Here is an 18160-nt window from a genome sequence, read left to right as displayed (position 1 = left end):
GGGCAGAACCTGGAAATATCATCATAAACAGTTCATTATTTGATTCAGACTTTAAATTAAAACTTTTTTATTTGCCATTTAAAAAAAAACAAACTAACCATACTTTATTATTTGACAGAATTTCAGCACAACAACATGTGTGTTGCTTTAAATGCACCCAAAATTAGTAAGAAAACAAAAACAGCTCTTACATGGGTACAGAATCATATAAAGTGGTCCTCATTAAAAAGTCAGCATTTACTAAAGAGCTGTATCTGAAATATGGCAGTTATTTCTTATTCTAAGTACAGAGAATTCAGATAGTTTTGTAAATGTTTGCTTTGTATGATGAACACTCAATTGTGTCACATAGTCCATCTGACTAACAGTCCAGGATTGCTCTTTACAGATCACTTTCTAGTGTTCTGCACACTTTAGATGTTTACCTTTGCAGGGAAAATCCAAACAACAATAAAAAGATTATTTTTTAAACAGCCAATTTTCTTTTAAAATAAAATTTAGAAAATACATGATTTGTAAACAATTCTCTTCTTTGAATTCGAATCTAGTGAAGTTGAGAATTAGATAAACTATAAAGACTCCCTTATGCACATATTGCAGTCTCACATTCTTTGGGATCGATAGCTGAGCAGCTCCCCAGATTAAATAACTGACTGGTAAATGTTGACTGCAGCATCATTTCTCCATACCAATGGTTCTCATACACAGTGACATCTGCAACAAAGAAAGCAAACATCAATCCACAGCACGTTAATGGTTGATGTATATACAGGTTGTACTTCAGCACTGGAAATCTTTAAAGTGACTTTAGCTCTGAATCTGAATTTGGAATCTTATTTCACTACTCTAATGTTTAAGTTGCTCCATCTGTTTCCTTGGTCTTTTCCAATGCATTATGGCCTGCCTGCTGTTCCTGTCTTGCCAGTGGCCTCTCCACTACTCAGGTAGGCTACTTTCCTTTTATGTGCTATATAAACAGTGATCTAGGGCTGACCTTGAAAGATGCAGCCAAGCTGTTATTTTGGCTTTAAATATATTCCTAGGACCTGAGCCTGCAAAGTTGTTCTATGCAGGCAGAAACCTATGCATATGCAGAACTCTATTTACTTCACTGGAACTCTGCATAGCCCATGCAGAGCAGCTGGCAGGACTGGAGCACTAGCTTGTGGCTGAAGAGTGTTTTTAGAAGAGGCTATTTTTTTTACAACAGTTTAATTTTAAAATGAATAATTTTCAGAATTCACAGAGAACCAATAAAAGCACTGCTTTATCAAGTCCTCTCAATGGTAGTCATCCTCTACTGTATGATATTTAATAGTCCAACACCAAGTATCTCATAAAGACACATTATACAAGGGAATTACATTTATCTAGTATGATTTCCAAACAGCAAGGCAGGTAGACTAACAGTTTCTTATTGACTCATATAGCCTGTCTGAGGCAAGCAGTGGTAGGCTGTCTTAAAAATACTTTGGATGGAGTCTGAGATAAGGTAAACAAAAAGAGGAAAGAGGCAGGGGGAGCTCTCTTTACTTTCAGTTTTTCTATAACACATAATGCCACAGTACCTAAGCAATAGTAAAAAAAGTTAAAACTATACAACGAACAGATTTTAAACATTCAAAACTTTGACTGAAAAAGGCACAACAAGCAAGAGATAATGGAGACTATCAATATTAGAAACAATTTTGTTGAAATGTCGGGGTGGGGAAATCACAATTTCTCATGTTGAATTCTTAGACGTTCAGATATCAGTCTTTGGCACAGTATAAGAGCCTACATAAAAGTAGGGATAACCAGATAAAAATACCCCAGCATTAGTGCTTGTGGGATTTGATCATAGGAATAATTCTAGATCACCTTCAAGGAATAAATGGTCAGATTATGAAACGCTATAGCAGTGAGGATTTTGTTCAGATCTTGAAAGATTCTGGATTACTTTCACACTTTCAGGTATAGAAACAGTTTAGGACTGTTATCATACCATATGAAATGGGACAGGCTGGGTAGATACAACATCCTGGAATCTCTTTTAAATGTATTGTAAAGTTGATTGGATGGGGAAGATGACGGTTCTAAAGTTCCACATCCTCCTTCCTTTTTTTGCTTTATTTTGGCCAAATCCAGCCATATCTTAAGCAGATGTAGCTCCCCCTGGGTTGCATCTTCTTACACCAGGGATGAATTTGATCCCTAGTGTAACTAAAGAGTTCCATGAGATAGCAAGTATAATAAGGAGCGGTCATCAATCTTAATTAACTTGTCCTGAGCTGGATGAACCAAACAGAGCATTTTAGCCAATGCTCTGCAACCTACAGTGGCTCCCCATCCATTGAATATCCAATTCAAGTTTATAATATTGATGTACAAAGCCCTTAATGGCATAGGCCAAAACTGACAAGGACTGCTTCTCTTTCTGGGATTTGCCAAAACAGTTATAACCATTTGGTACATGACTACCAGTGATAAAGAACTACAACAGAAGAAATCCAAATAAGGATCTCAAAAGCAGAACTATTAAATGAAAATGCAAAACGCTGAACACCTTGTTCCTTCTGGAGAGATCCCAATGTTTCTATGATGTACGTGCAGCAACTAGATGCCAGTGATAGCTGCTTTATAAATGCTAATTGGCTAAATAGATTACATACACAGAATATACTTGACTTGACCTACTGCAATATCTCAAGGTCAATATATTGCTCTTCTACATGGTGCATGCTGGAGATCAAAGAATCAATATGTATTGTATATTAATGTAAAGTTCCCGCTCCCATAAATCACAATTTGTTGCTTTTTAAGTGGCAGGATAATTTAGATAATTTTCAGTGAATAAACTAATGATTGCAAGTCTCTCTTCATAAATTATTCTACGTCAGATATAGAAAACGTTTTAAAAGGGTAAATTTTTAAAGAGCAAACATTAAAAATGGAGTTTTTACCTGTAAGTAGTACAATATCTCCAGGAAACACTGTGAGTGACCAAAATGCAGCAGCCCGCCACAGCACAACCTTCCTCTCTATTTCTGACTGGTCAATAACTACAATAGTTGCTATGGGAACTTTAGAGGAAGATTTTGGTCTTGACTTTATTTGTATTTCTTTGACATGACAAGGATGTACTACTGTGACCAAAACACTGTACTTCTGGCTCTTGCAGCAGCAGTTTTTAAGTAGCAATGGATTCTTCTGAAGTTTCCAATACTTTGACAACATCTCTTGAGCCACTTTTGTTTCAGGACTGGTTGGAGAACAAACCAATTTAGCTCTCTTTGATGTCTGCTGAGTTTTAAGTGTAGAGTAAGAAATACTTAGGGCATCTTCAGATGTTCGGGCTCTTTTAGAAGAGCTTTTATAATAATTATCTAGTTGGGAGCACAATAGTCCTGTGCTCAATGGTTCAATATGGATCTCATTCAGCAGTTGTTCATCAGCAACACTGACAAGTTCTTGAGAGTCCTCTGCATTTTCCTGAGAACTTGTTTCCCTTCTTGTAGACTCAAGACAGATAATGTTCCCAGCACTCTCCGAACTGAAAAGTTCAAGGGAGTTTGCAGACTCTTGTTGCTGGTCAGTCTCTGCCACATTAGAGCATTCTCCGACAACAAAATTAGTCTGGAAAGATTCATTTAAAACTACTTTATTTTCTCTATATTTTTTTCCTGCTTCTATTCCCTTTAGTTTCATGGCTTCCTTCTGCATTTTATTCTGTTCTTTAAAGTGCTTTTGTGCAAGAATGGCAACTTGACTTGATGTCATTATACTAAGAAATTCAGTGTCTGTTGATATCGCAAAGTCTGAACAATCACGCAGTGTTTTTTTTGTATTTGACTCCTTTGCTATTTTGGGAAAAAACATTTCCAGGTACTGACTAAGATGTTCATGATGGACACTATGATTGTCTGATGGAACATCTTCTTTTCCCATAGACCTTAAATCTATGCTAATTTTTTTAGTACTGGAAACCAAATCAGAAATATCACAGCACTTATCTTCCAGATGGCTGACACCTTTTTCAGAGAGGTTTGGAAAACAGTCATTTGAGGTTTTTGTACACTGTCCATCTGTTTTTGTAAATATATGAGGAAGCTGTTGATATTCAACTTGACTCATATTTTTGCATGTGTCTCTATCTCCAGATATTTGATAACCATAGGAAGCTACATCACCAGTCCTCTTCCATGTACTGCCATGAGTTTCCATCCCTCCAACTACAGGTACACATGATGTTAAATAATCTTCTGCCACTCCAAACCTCCCCTTTTCAGAGTTCACAGAGAAATGATATTTTGTGTGAACAGTTGGGTCTCTAGGGTCTGGTGCCGGATGTTCCACATGATCCATGCTTTTGCATTTTCCAGCAAAAAGATGGAAGGCATGTTTGTCAGATGAAAGGTGGAGTTCTTTCCATGTTTCAGTAGTGGCTACCGAAAAACTCTGTTCCTCTGACATCTTCAGTGAGGTTGGAATGATGGGTGCTCCCAAAAAAATATGGATTTGGGATCTTCCAGACATGCTTTTTGTATTTTTTTTTGAGAAAATATAATTTTGCGCAATACAAAATTTCAAATTTTAACATAAAATGCCACAAAACTTCATTAACTTATTTTCCTGGCAGTCATGTTAAATTTTCAAATAATTAATTCATACAGATAAATATAGTGTTTTATAAATTAACTGGCTAAAGCTATAAATACCACCATTTAATATTTTTGAATAGTCACAGATTGATAATATAGAGAAATTGGAACAAGTTATATACAGCTGTATATAGAACTACAGTGATAATTATGCTACATTTTTCATTTTGATACGTGTCACTATGAAACATATGTAAATTTTCTGTGCAAACAAAGAAAAACTGAACAGTCCTGAACAAATTCCCAGGAAGCTAAACCTCCTTTATTTCTGTGAAGATTAAAATATCATCATAATCTACTACTTAAAACAATTTAACATGAACTGGTTATTTATACTTTCATTTTATATTGGCAGAAATAAATACCTATATCAGAAATTTCTTACTGCATGATTACCAGTTGATTTCATGTTATGGGGGGGAGAGGGAGGGGAAGAGGAGGAATTCTCAAATAAATAAGTAATTAAAAGGGTTAAATCTGGTTTTAAAAATTACTTTCAAATTGAAAAGCTTGCTACTTTAACATAAAAATGACATTGCTTATATGACTATTTTATCAAAGCAGGTAATGTTATTGCAGAATTTCTAATACTTTTTCAATACACACTAAAAAAAAACCACACTATATCTGAGTAATTGTTTCAGTAGCAGCTGTTATTCATGTAAGTAATGAAACACTGCCTAGGAAGTTACTAGTCTTTTCTCCAAATTAACAACAGTGTGTCCATCTTAAACAAACAGTGTGTAAAAAAGGACTCTCAGATTTTTCATCTATGCTATGAGTCTTCAAACTGAACTGTATGCTGGAATAATACTGTAATCCTGATACTGCCCAAAGATAGCTGACTAATATGGAATTTCAGGAAAGTGTAGACATCTGCTTATTTCTGTCTAAATGTTTTGGAAGTCATGGAACTGTGAATCTTGTTGAAGCCGCAAGCATAAAATCACATGAAGGAAGTTCAGAAATTTGATCCAGCTGCAGATAAAAGAGAGGAAAACATTTAAACACTGCGATGAAAAAAAAAAGATTTTCTTTCTTTATCAGTTTCATTTATTTAATACAGTCAGTTTCTTAATTGCCCATTAGGGGTCGCCAAACCCTATGACAAACTTCACATTCACAAAATTCATAAAAGGAAACAGAGAAAGGCCGTATAATAGTTCTGTGACACGGAGACTTGTGCTATTTCAGAAGCTGGAAAAAAATAGTATGTGATTATATAGTTAAAGACTTTATTATAATGCATACACATAAAGAGGCTGAATTAAGGCTGCAAAGGCAACCTCAGTTCTAGAGTTCCCTAACTTTTTAGTGCTTGACTTTTCAACCTTAATAATGTTCTCTGATCGTAGTTTTTAATGTAACAGCATTCAAAAATAAAACAGTGTAAAACTTTAGAGCCTAGAAGTCCATTCAGTCCTACTTCTTGTTCAGCCAATCACTAAGACAAACAAGTTTTTTACATTTATGGGAGACAATTCTGCCTGCTTATTTACGTCACCTAAAACTGAGAACAGGTGGGTTCTACTTAATAGTGATCCAAAGCAGTGTGGACCAACGCACCTTCATTTTCATCATCTGAGTCAGATGCCACCACAGAAGGTTGATTTTCTTTTTTGATGGTTTGGGTTCTGTAGTTCCACATCAGAGTGTTGCTCTCTTAAGACTTCTGACAGCATGTTCCACACCTCATCCCTCAGAGATATTGGAAGGCACTTCAGATTCTTAAACCTTGGATCGAGTGCTGCAGCTATCTTTAGAAATTGCATATTGGTACCTTCTTTGCGTTTTGTCAAATCTGCAGTGAAAGTGTTCTTAAATCTAACAACATATGCTGCATCATCATCCGAGACTGCCATAACGTGAAATATATGACAGAATGCGGGTAAAGCCATAGAGCAGGATACATACAATTCTCCTCCAAGGAGTTCAGTCACAAATTTAATTAACACGTTATTTTTTAATGATCATTATCAGCATGGAAGCATGTCCTCTGGAACGGTGGTTGAAGGAACATACAAATATTTAGCATATCGGGCACGTAAATTCCTGGCAACACCAGCTACAACAGTACCATGCAAATGCCTGTTCTCACTTTCAGGTGGCATTGTAAATAAGAAGCGGGCAGCATTATCGCCTATAAATGTACAAACTTGTTTATCTTAGTGATTGGCTGAACAAGAAGTAGAACTGAGTGGACTTGTAGGCTCTAAAGTTTTACATTGTTTTGTTTTTGAGCGCAATTATATAAAAATTAATTCTACATTTGTAAGTTGCACTTTCATGGTAGAGATTGCATTATAGTACTTGTATGAGGTGAATTGAAAAATACTATTTCTTTTATCTCTTTTACAGTGCAAATATTTGTAATAAAATAATAGCATAAAGTGAGCACTGTACATTTTGTATTCTGTTTTGTAATTGAAATCAATATATTTGAAAATATAAAAAATCCAACCATATTTAGGATAAATTTAAAATGGTATTCTATTATTGTTTAACAGTACGATTCAAACTGTGATTAATTGTGACTAAATTTTTTAATCTAGTTAATTTGTTTTGCATTAATTGCTTCAGTTAACTGTAATCAATTAACACCATTTATACTGTGCTTGTTCACAGAGTAACAGCTTCATTCTCTTTTTATGGTCCATGACTACTACGTCCCAGGTATTAGCCCATACATTTCTTTTCATTATTTTCACCTTTGTGTTGCAGGCTGTAGTTTTTCCTGTATACTTTTAATCCTCTTTAAAATATCGCAGCACGCTCATGCCTCCCTTCTGCAGTACCTATCCTGTCAAAATGAAGACCAGCATCTTCTTTTATGATTTGTATTTCCAATACCATTTACTAGGGTGTTTCTGTTGAAAAATGTTATTCCTTTCCCTTAGTATTAAAAGCACCAGCTTTCCAAGGCCCCCAGTTCCTGACCCAAATAGCAGGAGTCTTGATGTATTAGCATCATATTGTACCAGCCAAGACAACAGGGTGCAGAGATAAGCAACCAGGGGTTCTCAAACTGGGGGTCGGGACCCCTCAGGAGGTCGTGAGGTTATTATGTGGAGGGGTCACGAGCTGTCAGCCTCCACCTTAAACCCCACTTTGCCTCCAGCATTTATAATGGTGTTAAATATATTAAAAAGTATTTTTAATTTATAAGGGGGTGGGTCATACTCAAAGGCTTGCTATGTAAAAGGGGTCACCAGTACAAAAGTTTGACAATCACTGAGCTAGAGAGAGGTATCTGGACTTCCAGGAGGCTCTTGTTAGAATTCTACCTCCAAAATGAAAGGGAGATTGAAATGATTTTCCTGCTTCTAATAAGCTCTTTCCTTTGAACCCTGCTAAATCATCCCTTACAAAAATGACTTATCCGTGGGTCTCATAAAAATACTTCTGAAGAGCAGATCCTTTGCCTTTGGACAGGGCCAGATTTCGCTGAATGTCAGACATTTTGCAGATACTTCCTTAGAGTAGGATATTCCAAGCCCCCTATACATGGTCTTCCCTCCCACACTTCAAATTAGACATGTTGAAAATAGTATTTCCAGCCATTTCCTTTAGGATAAGTGTGTTTGCTAAATAGCAGTGCCTTCTTAGTTATGACAAAGTGTTCTTGTCCAAACTGGGAAGCAAATGAAGCCTCGAGTCCCTCTACCTTATTTATGAGCTCATGCATCCCTAGGACACCGTATCTGGGGAAAAACATTCATGAGAATCTGTAAAAACAGCTATAGCACATCAGTGCCAGGGTGCTCATAGTGGAATTCAAGGTATGGTCACTTTGAGATAGGAGATGGAGTCACTTAGGAATGTAGAACAGCTCACACTTGCTGTAAAAATTACAGTAATTTTCCTCTCTTTAAGTCTTCTTTGATCAGATACTTTCCTGTATATCAGTTGGTCTACTCAGTTTAGTTCTGTCTGCAATCTGAGATACCAGATCATGCCCTATAGGTCATTCACTGTGTGTGCAGCATGTGTACTCCCAGTATAGATTCATATGGCACTCCACTTGTTATTTTTCTCCTTGCTGACCCCAAATGTTTTGCACTTATTATCAGCTTCAGGTCACTTCACCAACTTCTGACTGACTCAAAATCTGGGTCTTCTCTGCTGTACTTGCTTCTTTTATATATAAAGTATGTTAGCCAGTGTGGTGTGCAGTGACAAGTAAGCCTTAAGAACACCTCCCCACCCCCCACCCCCCAAAAAAGCTACCAGATTTGTCAGACACAATTTACACTTTAGAAAACCTTGCTGATTTCTATTTGATCATGTAATTTCTTCAAATGTTATACGATCACTTTCCTTAGGAATATCTCTATCATCTTATCTACCACTGAGGTCAGATTTTCTGTTGACAATGTCCTAGCTCCTCCTTAGCCTCTTAAAGATTGAGTTATGTCTTTACTTCATTCAGTGCCCCCAAGGATGTCTTAAAATGATCTCTTTAGGCTTCCATTTCTAGCGTCCTTTCTAGTATTTAACCCATCTGGCCCTAGAATTTTCAGGGATTTAAGACCTGCATATTTGGGGGGGGGAGGGGGGGAGGGAGGATGTGATAGTGAAACTATTATTTCCTGGAACTTTTATTTCCACTTAAGGTATCTTGGCTCTAGATACCTGTATGAAAAAAATTAAGAAGTAATTTAATTTTTAGCTCTTGTATAGGCTATTCCTGTGTTATCAGCCCCCAGGATTCTTTTATTTTATTAATTACTTTATTGTCATAGATGAGATGAATATTTTACAATAACACAAACTTAGATAAGTCCTTTACTCTGAGAGTTTTCAATGTAAAATGTCCTGCTGCAAAACAAACAATTAAAAGACAAGGCAAGAGGGTGGAATCAAATATAATCACAGGTGATTGGTGATGGAAAGGAAGCCTAACAAAATGGGTTTCCAAGGAAAGTTGGGAGAAGGTGCAGATGCTTGTCACATGGGAAAAGGGAGGTTGTTCCAAGCAGATGGAGCAGCCTGAAAAAAGACTTAGGGCTTGTTTACATGGAGAAGTTTTCACGGAATAACTATTACTATCTTATTCCAGAATAATTTTCTGATGTAGACAAGCTGTAAATTCAGCTTGAAAGAGACCAAGGAAACATTAAGGAGACAAAAAGGGATATCAGTTATCTTGTGATTATAACCTAATCTTTGGATGCAGCATTAAGTAGGATGACTTCTAAATATAACAAATTTAATATCTTGTAGAGTAGGATGAAAACAACCTTTAAATCCTTATGGGATCAAAGGCAGACAGAAGGAAAGAAAGGCTGTGCCTCAAAAATGTATGTCCCTGAAGTGCAAAGTCTTTGAAATCTTTGTAAAATTTTTGTATGTAGGAAATATATAAACATGTTCCTGTCATATCTGTGGAAACTAAACTGTATACCTCTGTTTGGTGAAAAGACTGTACTGTAGTTCCAATACTCAAGAGAAAAAGATTGATTCATACACATTTCATTCAAAGTTCTCTTATTCAGGTCTCTTACCTGTTTCACCCTCCCGCAGGATAAGCTTCTAGGAAAAAATAGGCCAGAGGATTGTGATTTTGAGATAGTGTCCACCGAACAATTGTGTGTCCACCAGTTCTTGACAAATCTTGATGAGGACACCAGTGGGACAATCTGGTCTCTGGAGAGATGGGATTATTAGATCAGGTACTGTGCTTAGAGAGTGACTTGTTTACAAATCAACCCTGCAAGACGTATCTCACCACATATTCATATCTGGAGGTAAACTGTCATTTAAAAATGTCACCAAAATGTAAAGTCATCATAGTTAAAAAGAAAAGCCAGCTGCTGTTTTCTGTAAATACTTTGTAGGGATTCACATGGCAGTCTAGTGCAGCTTCCTGCAGTGTTTAGCTGAGAAACAGAAACATCATTTTAATTAAAGGGATAAATACATAATTTTCAGCATTAATTTCAAGTATAAAAAAGAAATATATCTTAGAAATGTGGTGTTGTTTTACACTATTTCCAGCAGTGTGCTGAATACCATGTTTCATGCATACTCTGTCTGCAAGATGATTGTGCTCAACAACAATCACACAGACTTGATCAATTAACTGTACTGTTGAAGGAAAAACATTGGTGGAGAATTACAGTCAAACATATGCAGTTCTTTTATTTTGTAAGTTTGGCTATGATTAAAAACATGGGAACTAGATTTGTTTTTAATTCCCAGGCACTACTATCTTTAGTTTCCATAAAAAACTGCATCAACATATGAGAATAAAACTGCAAAAGGTAAAACTAAAGAAGCTGAAAGTTAGCTCCTTTCTGTTAATACATGAGAACATGAACTGTATTTATGGCCGTTTATCCCAGTATATATTGGTTTTTTAGATTAGATGTAAAACTGAAGTCCTGGCAGACATGTCTTTAAAGGTTCCATAGCATGGATTTTACCAAATTCTAACGTAGGTAATTACACTCTACCTATCTAAATCTAAATTTCCCCTGAAAATTCAACTGGATGAAACATTCTCTCTTGATTTTGCATAGTGTTGTCTAAGGCCTGGTCTACACAGAGGGGGGAGAGGGGGCAGGGGGGGGATTGATCTAAGTTGCGCAACTTCAGCTACGTGAATAAAGTAGCTGAAGTCGACATACTTAAACCTACTCACCACGGTGTCTTCACTGCAGTGAGTCGACTGCTGCCGCTCCCCCGTCAACTCTGCCTGTGCCTCTCGTGGCGGTGGAGTACAGGAGTCGACGGGAGAAGGCTCGGGGGTCGATTTATCGCATCTACACTAGGCGCAATAAATCAACCCCCACTGGATCGATCCGGTTGGTAGTGTACACATACCCATAGAACTTTAGGGGGAAAAAGGAGACATGGTTCTTATCCCCAAAAACCTTACAATTTAGACATAACAAAATAAATGATAAAAATAAACATGGGGAAGGGAGGATGAGGTTTATAACAATATGATTTTTTCCTTTTTTGTTTGCTGTGGGTTAAATAGCTCCATGTTTTGTTTTAAGTAATTGTACTTGCTGTTCATAAGTGTGTATTTATAGGGTTTGGGATACCTGAGATAAAAGAAGTGAAGTATACTCGGAATGTTGGCAGGGTGTAATACCGTACAGGTACTAGGCCTGGGGGCACCTTGTGACATTACATTAAATACTTTCCCTGAAGTGGATTAAATGAAACTGCAATCCAATGATTTTTGTCAACTTTTAATGTAGAAACAAAATGTTATTTGCATGAAGACGTCATTTACTTAGCAAGTCATCTATTTTGAAACAATTTTTTGGTACATGAAAATGTATTCAGAATAAATTTTGCATACATTCTGCATACAGCAATGTAAACATATAGCATTGATTTTAAGATGTCTGGTTCTTATTAAATGACAGAGCAGTTTTCAAAACATCAGAAATCTCCAATATGGGCTGGCAAACTCTCATTAACTGGATGGAATGCTTTAGCAACTTCTCATTAAACTGTCATATTTCTTCTCCATTTCTTTTTCTCTCATCTTTGCTGATAAAGCAAAATATCTACATGCATTTCAGGTATTCTCCTGTATGAAAGCATAACTTTTTAGCCTCAATTTACACTAACATCTACCTCTATACTACATGAACCTTGTATCCGCATACTTTTTCTGCAGTAAATAAATTACATCACAAACACAAAATTAAGGAGGAGAGGTTACAGAAATTATTGTGCAAGGTAAAGAAATTAATTCCCCTCATTTCAAGCTTTCTGCACTGCGATTTTTCTTATGTTCTTTTGAACTTTGGAAGGTTAAGAGGAAGCATTATCAGCCTTTGGTCTACTCCCCGATTCATCTGGTGATGCCACAATAAAGCAATATGCTTTGGCAATACCCAAGTGATTTACTAGGTCAAATGCACTGAACTTTGACAACACTGAATAGCTCTTCATAATCAGTATTCATATGGAAAAATATGTAATATTTTAATGAGGTTCTGGAAAAATATCTCTATAAATCTGAGTGTGGGTGATGGCCCTTTAAAACAGCTCTCTTTGGTAGGTAGTTCTATCACTTATTTACTTCAATAAGTTTCATTACCGCGGTGCTTTCTCTGTCTTTACATGTTTTGCACTCAAAGAAACAAGTCTGAAAAAAAGAAACAAATCAGAATTTCTTATTAAGACTGCAGACCTTTAAAATGATCAAAAAGCCACCTGAGTACCTGCTGACATACCACTGTCATAGAACTAATGCCTATTTACAACACATTTGGTCATGCACACATAGCTTAAAAAGAGTTAATCACACAAAGATAATAGGACTTGAAACTCAGAGATACTAGCTGAAACCTGAATGCTCACATCCATTACTCCTATTAATGATTACACCATTTCTCAATTTGCAGAAGGGTGCTGTACTCAGAGACCAATGAAAACATAGCTTCTTATCGCTGAAGTGGTCAGAGTCTGATTGACGGGTCAATGATCTATTAAAACACAACTAGCTGCATCAGCAAGTTTTGCATTTGCAATACACTGCAACTAAATCATATCAAATCTGGCAGAGCACATTAATAAGTTTTTCTCCAGCCCACACAATAAGACATATTCTCATTTTAACCCACTATGCCAATGTCATTTATTAGCATTTGAAAAAATGTGTGATCTGCCTAACACAATATTCAAGGCAGTTTTAAATGTCTATAGTTTTAAACAGATAGATGCTAAACACCATTAAATGAATTTACAAGTTACCTGTGTGTCTCTGCATCCACTAAAGCTAGTACATTAATCATCACACATAAGACTGAAACCTTCAAAGGGGTCTGACTCAAGCTGAAATGTAATGTGAGTAAGGTGCCTAACTCCCTTTAAGTCTCTGGAAAAAAAAATCACAGCTCCAATATTGATTCAGAAGGATTATTTCCCTATTTAGAAAAAAAAATGACTACAATTCCACCTCAGATGATAGTTTCAATATATATCTATAACACAGAATGATATCCCTAGCCTCTGTTTTCCAGAAGCTGGGAATGGGCGACAGGGGATGATGGATCATTTGATGATTACCTGTTCTGTTCATTCCCTTTGGGGCACCTGGCATTTGCCACTGTCGGAAGACAGGATACTGGGATAGATGGACCTTTGGTCTGACCCAGTGTGGTCACTCATATGTTCAATTGGTAAATAAAAGGCTGGTGGAAATGTACCAAAAGAGATAATAGGAATAGATTCATGTAGTGTATAAAGCTTAATTGTTCTCATTCGATAAATTTTGTGAAAATGCCAATATGTTATTGCACTTGAATCTTTGGTTTGATATTCTGTGATGGCAATAGGTAAGAGCCAGATTGTGAACCCCTTTACTCAGGATGACAGTTACTTGAGTAGTTCCATTATATTTAAAAGGAGCTATGCAGATTGAACCCAGCTGAGGATATGGCCCTGTATGTTTAGTGCCTTATAAATAAATTAATAAATTAGAATTTCCCCTGCAGTTGTAAACGGTGGCAGTGCTTTTATTTTTTGTTCATTTCACTATTACTTCCAGGCCTTTCACATCTTCAGTTTAAACAAAGATAAGACTGAACTAAAGTTCCATTGGCCTTGCAGTGCAAAGTCTTCTTACTAATAATCTCGTTTATCTCACTTTCAAGTTCAGTTCAAAGTAGGGTTTAGAGTCTGTGGTGAAAAATAATCTGCCCTAGGTGGCTAAAGAATATAAGGTTGGTCAGGTAATGTGTCAGCTACAAGGAAAATCACAATGGGAATGAAGGGGTCAGAGATGACTATGGGATTTGTCTCAGTGGGATCAGGGCTTGGATTGCACTGGTACACAGGTGCATGACATATTGGCACCTTTTTAATGTTCTCCAGAATCAAAGCATTTAAAAAAAAAAAGTCTCTAGCGTTGTGACTGCTGAGATAGCCTCAAAAACATGAAACAAGTGTAACCAATGCACTGACTTTTCCCTGCATTTGCAGCATGGGAAATGCTGAATGATGTAATCTGCACAGACTGTCACATCTGCCCCATTCATTTTAATAAGCATTCAGATGCCAATGATAATCCTTTAAATATCAACATTGGAAACTGCTCATTAATTCAAATAAGAAAGGAGAGGAAGGATCATGTTATGAAGATCTACAGTGACCGCTCATGTTGGCACCACAAGTGAGGTAAGCTAGGGAGTGTATCACCATTCTTTGTCCCCCCCAAATCAGTAAAAAGCCAAGCCCAGGAGCCCAGCAGGGACACTGAGCCCTCACATGGAGAGACATGCACAAGAATGCCAGGTAAGATCATATACGTGATCATATTGAACAGCTGCACAATATACTAAGTCATGTCTCATATGGGCAGCGCTTGGAAGAGAATCCAGTCCCACCACTAAGTGGGGGTCCAGAAAAATAAGATGATTTCAGATGGTCTGTTGGAGTAGCAGCCATAGTGAGAGATGGTAAGGAATAAAAAAAAAAAAAAAGGGCCATGCACGCACAAGAGAACTGCATGACTTCTTTTTGTCATCCTCGTCCTCCTTTTTTCCTTATCCCAATGTCATGGCTTGTCTGGGGTGGGGCCAGGGATGAGGAGTTTGGAGTGTAGGAGGGGGCTGCAGGCTGGGGTATAGCAGAGGGGTTCAGAGTATGGGAGGCAGCTCCGAGCTGAGGCAGGGGTTGGGGTGTGGGAGGGGGTACAGGCTCTGGGCTGGGAGTGCAGGTTCCAGAGTGAGGCCAGAAATGAGGGGTTCAAGATGGGGGGGGGCTCTGGGCTGGGGCTGAGGGGTTTGGAGTGTGGGAGGGGGCTCTGGGCTGGGGGTTCGGGTGCAGGGGGGTTTGGGCTCCAGGTGGGGGTGTGGGCTCTGGGCTGAGGAGTTTCAGGTGCAGGAAGGTGCTCTGGGCTGGGACCAAAGGGTTCTGAGGGCAGGAGCGGATCAGGGCTGGGGTAAGGGGCCAGGGGCGGCTCCAGGCCCCAGCACGTCAAGCGCGTGCTTGGGGCGGCAAGCTGCGGGGGGCGCTCTGCCGGCGCTGCGAGGGCGGCAGGCAGGCTGCCTTCGGCGGCATGCCTGCGGAGGGTCCGCTGGTCCCACGGCTTTGGCGGACCTCCCGCAGGGACCAGCGGACCCTCCACAGGCAAGCCGCCGAAGGCAGCCTGCCTGCCGTGCTTGGGGCGGCAAAATGCCTAAAGCCGCCCTTGCAAGCGGCTGGGGCACAGGAGGAGGTCAGGGGTGCAGGCTCTGGGCAGCGCTTACCTCAAGCAGCTCCCAGAAGCAGCAGCATGTCCCCCCTCCAGCTCCTACGCAGAGGTGCGGCCAGGCGGTTCTGTGCACTGCCCTGTCCACAGGTGCCGCCCCCTCCACTCCCGGTAGCAACGGCATGTCCTCCCTCCAGCTCCTAAGTGAATACACGACCAGACGGCTCTGCATGCTGCCCTGTCCCCAGATGCCACTGCTGCAGCTCCCATCGGCTGCGGTTCCTGGCTAGTGAGAGCTGCGGGGGCGATGCTTGGAGTGAGGGCAGCGAGCAGAGCCCCCTGGCTGCCCCTATGCGTAGGAGCCGGAGGGAGGAACATAGTGCTGCTTCCGGAAGCTGCCCGAAGCCATAGCACATGAATAGCAGGGGAAGACCCTGACCCTGCTCCCCGGCAGGAGCTTGAGGTCTGGATTTCAAGGTCTGATGGGCCGGATGCGGCCCGTGGACCAAAGTTCGCCCACCCCTGTTCTAAAACAACAGTCAGTTCAGAAAACGGAGCCTAGAGTTTAAAGCTGTGAGATACTCCTTTATTTCTTCTTCATACAGTGATTTTACCATTACAATAGCTTACTGAATGGGAAGTAGTTCAATGGGACTACTCAGGTGCTTGAAGTTAAGCATGTAAGTGTCGGCAGGATCAGGACCAGGAGTTTCTCAATTTCTGCTCTGCATTTTGTTTTCGCCTACAATGGGCTAATCGATTTTGACTAGTTATTCCCTGAAAATAGCTTACATTTGGATATTTTCAGTTAAAGTTAACTATAATAGACATTAATTTTAAAGGCTATTGTATAGTAATAAGGAGGCAAGTTTTGAATATTCAAACATCTGAATATTCTTTCTATTCAGACAACTGAGATGCCTTCCTTTTGTCTTTAAAAATTAGAATAAAAGGAGAAGTTACTTTGCCGTAGCTGAATAATGCCTTTGCTGATTTTTGTAGTATCCCTTGCAGGATTTTTCCTTTTGAAAAGAAACAAACATTATTGATTTTTGTTTTGCAATACATACAGCACACACAATTAAAGAGACATGAGCATACAGCGACCATTACAAATAACAGAAGTTAAAAGTCCTTTAGAACAGTGACCTTTCAGAGAATGAGAGATAAAGGTAAAAAGTCAGGTAAAACAAATGAAACACACAAAAAGGATGAAATATTCAAGGCTTTGACTGTGCTTTGGTATCAGGTCTTCAAGAAAAAAGTATCAAGGTACTCTTTTCTCACACACATCAAGTGCACATTATGACGAGATACACAATTTTCCAAAACCTCAGTTTTGAAGAAGGGAGTTTTGGTGTCCTTCAGAATAGAAGATACATGATCTTTTAGCTTTCAGTAGTATGGATAGATATTAGTTCGGCAAACTAGTTAAGCTTTAACAGAAAACAGGTGACTGAGTAACTATCAAACATAGATGACTGCACCAAAGGTGCCTTTTTATATTTTAGATGTAGTTTGCCCCACTTCTTCTCCCTCTTCTTCTACCTTTAAACTGTGTGCTCTAAGGCAGGGGTTCTCAAACTTTTTCTTTCTGAAACCCTCCTCAACATGCTATAAAAACTCTATGGCCCATGTGTGCCACAACTGTTTTTTCTGCATACAAAAGCCAGGGTGGGCATTAGGGGTTAGCAAACAGGACAATTGCCTGGGGCCCCACATCACAGGAGGGCCCCATGAAGCTACACTGCTCAGGCTGCAACTTCAACCCCAGATGATGGAGCTCCGGGCTTCAGACTCATGCAGTGGGGCTTTGGCTTTCTGCTCTGGGCCCCAGTGAGTCTAACACTGGCCCTGCTTGGCAGACCCCTTGAAGCCTGCTCGTGGCCCCCCAGGGGGGCCCGGACCCCTGGTTGAGAACCACTGCTCTAAGGCAGTGAAGCAAATGGTATTGAAACAAATGCACAATGGGTTGATTATATGTCTCTCCGTTAATGAAAAAAGCTGCTTGTCAACTTCCTGAATTGCAGACCGCTGACATCTTTGACCTGGTCCACAATTAAAAGTTTTACTGGCATAGCTATGAAAGTTGGGTGTTTGACAAAAATCACACCCCTATCTGACACAGTTATCTCAGCAAAAGCCCTAGTGTAGTGGCGGTGATACTGTCAAAATATGTCGTTTTGCTAGCATAGCTTATTTTGTTTGGGGGAACTGGTATAAGTTACACCAACAAAATATATCTTTTGCTGGTATAAGCTGTCTCCCGATTTAGAGGATTTGCTGGTATAACTATACTGCCAAACCCTTTCTAGTGCAGACAAACCCTTTAAATGATCTCTTCCTCTTCAAGCAGTTT

At 39.0% G+C, this 18160-nt stretch overlaps 1 protein-coding gene across 10 annotated transcripts in view; it reads right to left on the bottom strand.

Annotated features, from left to right (window-relative positions):
• Positions 1-18160, bottom strand: part of SHLD2 (shieldin complex subunit 2) — a 71483-nt gene that overhangs the window by 28462 nt on the left and 24861 nt on the right. For 7 of the 10 annotated variants that reach the window (XR_005601136.1, XR_005601137.1, XR_005601138.1 and 4 more), the window contains 3 exons: positions 10145-10286; positions 2943-5618; positions 607-714 (listed from right to left, as the gene is read on the bottom strand). Coding sequence is in view for 7 of the 10 variants with exons in the window: in XM_039546593.1 (XP_039402527.1) it covers positions 607-714; positions 2943-4515 (1681 nt within the window). In the remaining 3 variants the exon portion in view is untranslated. Of the gene's footprint in view, positions 1-606; positions 715-2942; positions 5619-7348; positions 7441-10144; positions 10520-18160 lie in introns of all 10 variants that reach the window. The other 3 variants (XM_039546595.1, XM_039546597.1, XM_039546596.1) reach the window with 2 other exon arrangements.

The sequence above is a fragment of the Mauremys reevesii genome, linkage group 7, assembly GCF_016161935.1.
Source record: "Mauremys reevesii isolate NIE-2019 linkage group 7, ASM1616193v1, whole genome shotgun sequence".
Classification (NCBI taxonomy): Eukaryota; Metazoa; Chordata; order Testudines; family Geoemydidae; genus Mauremys; species Mauremys reevesii.
Note: the sequence above shows the minus strand (reverse complement) of the source record. Positions and strands in the feature narration are given on the sequence as shown.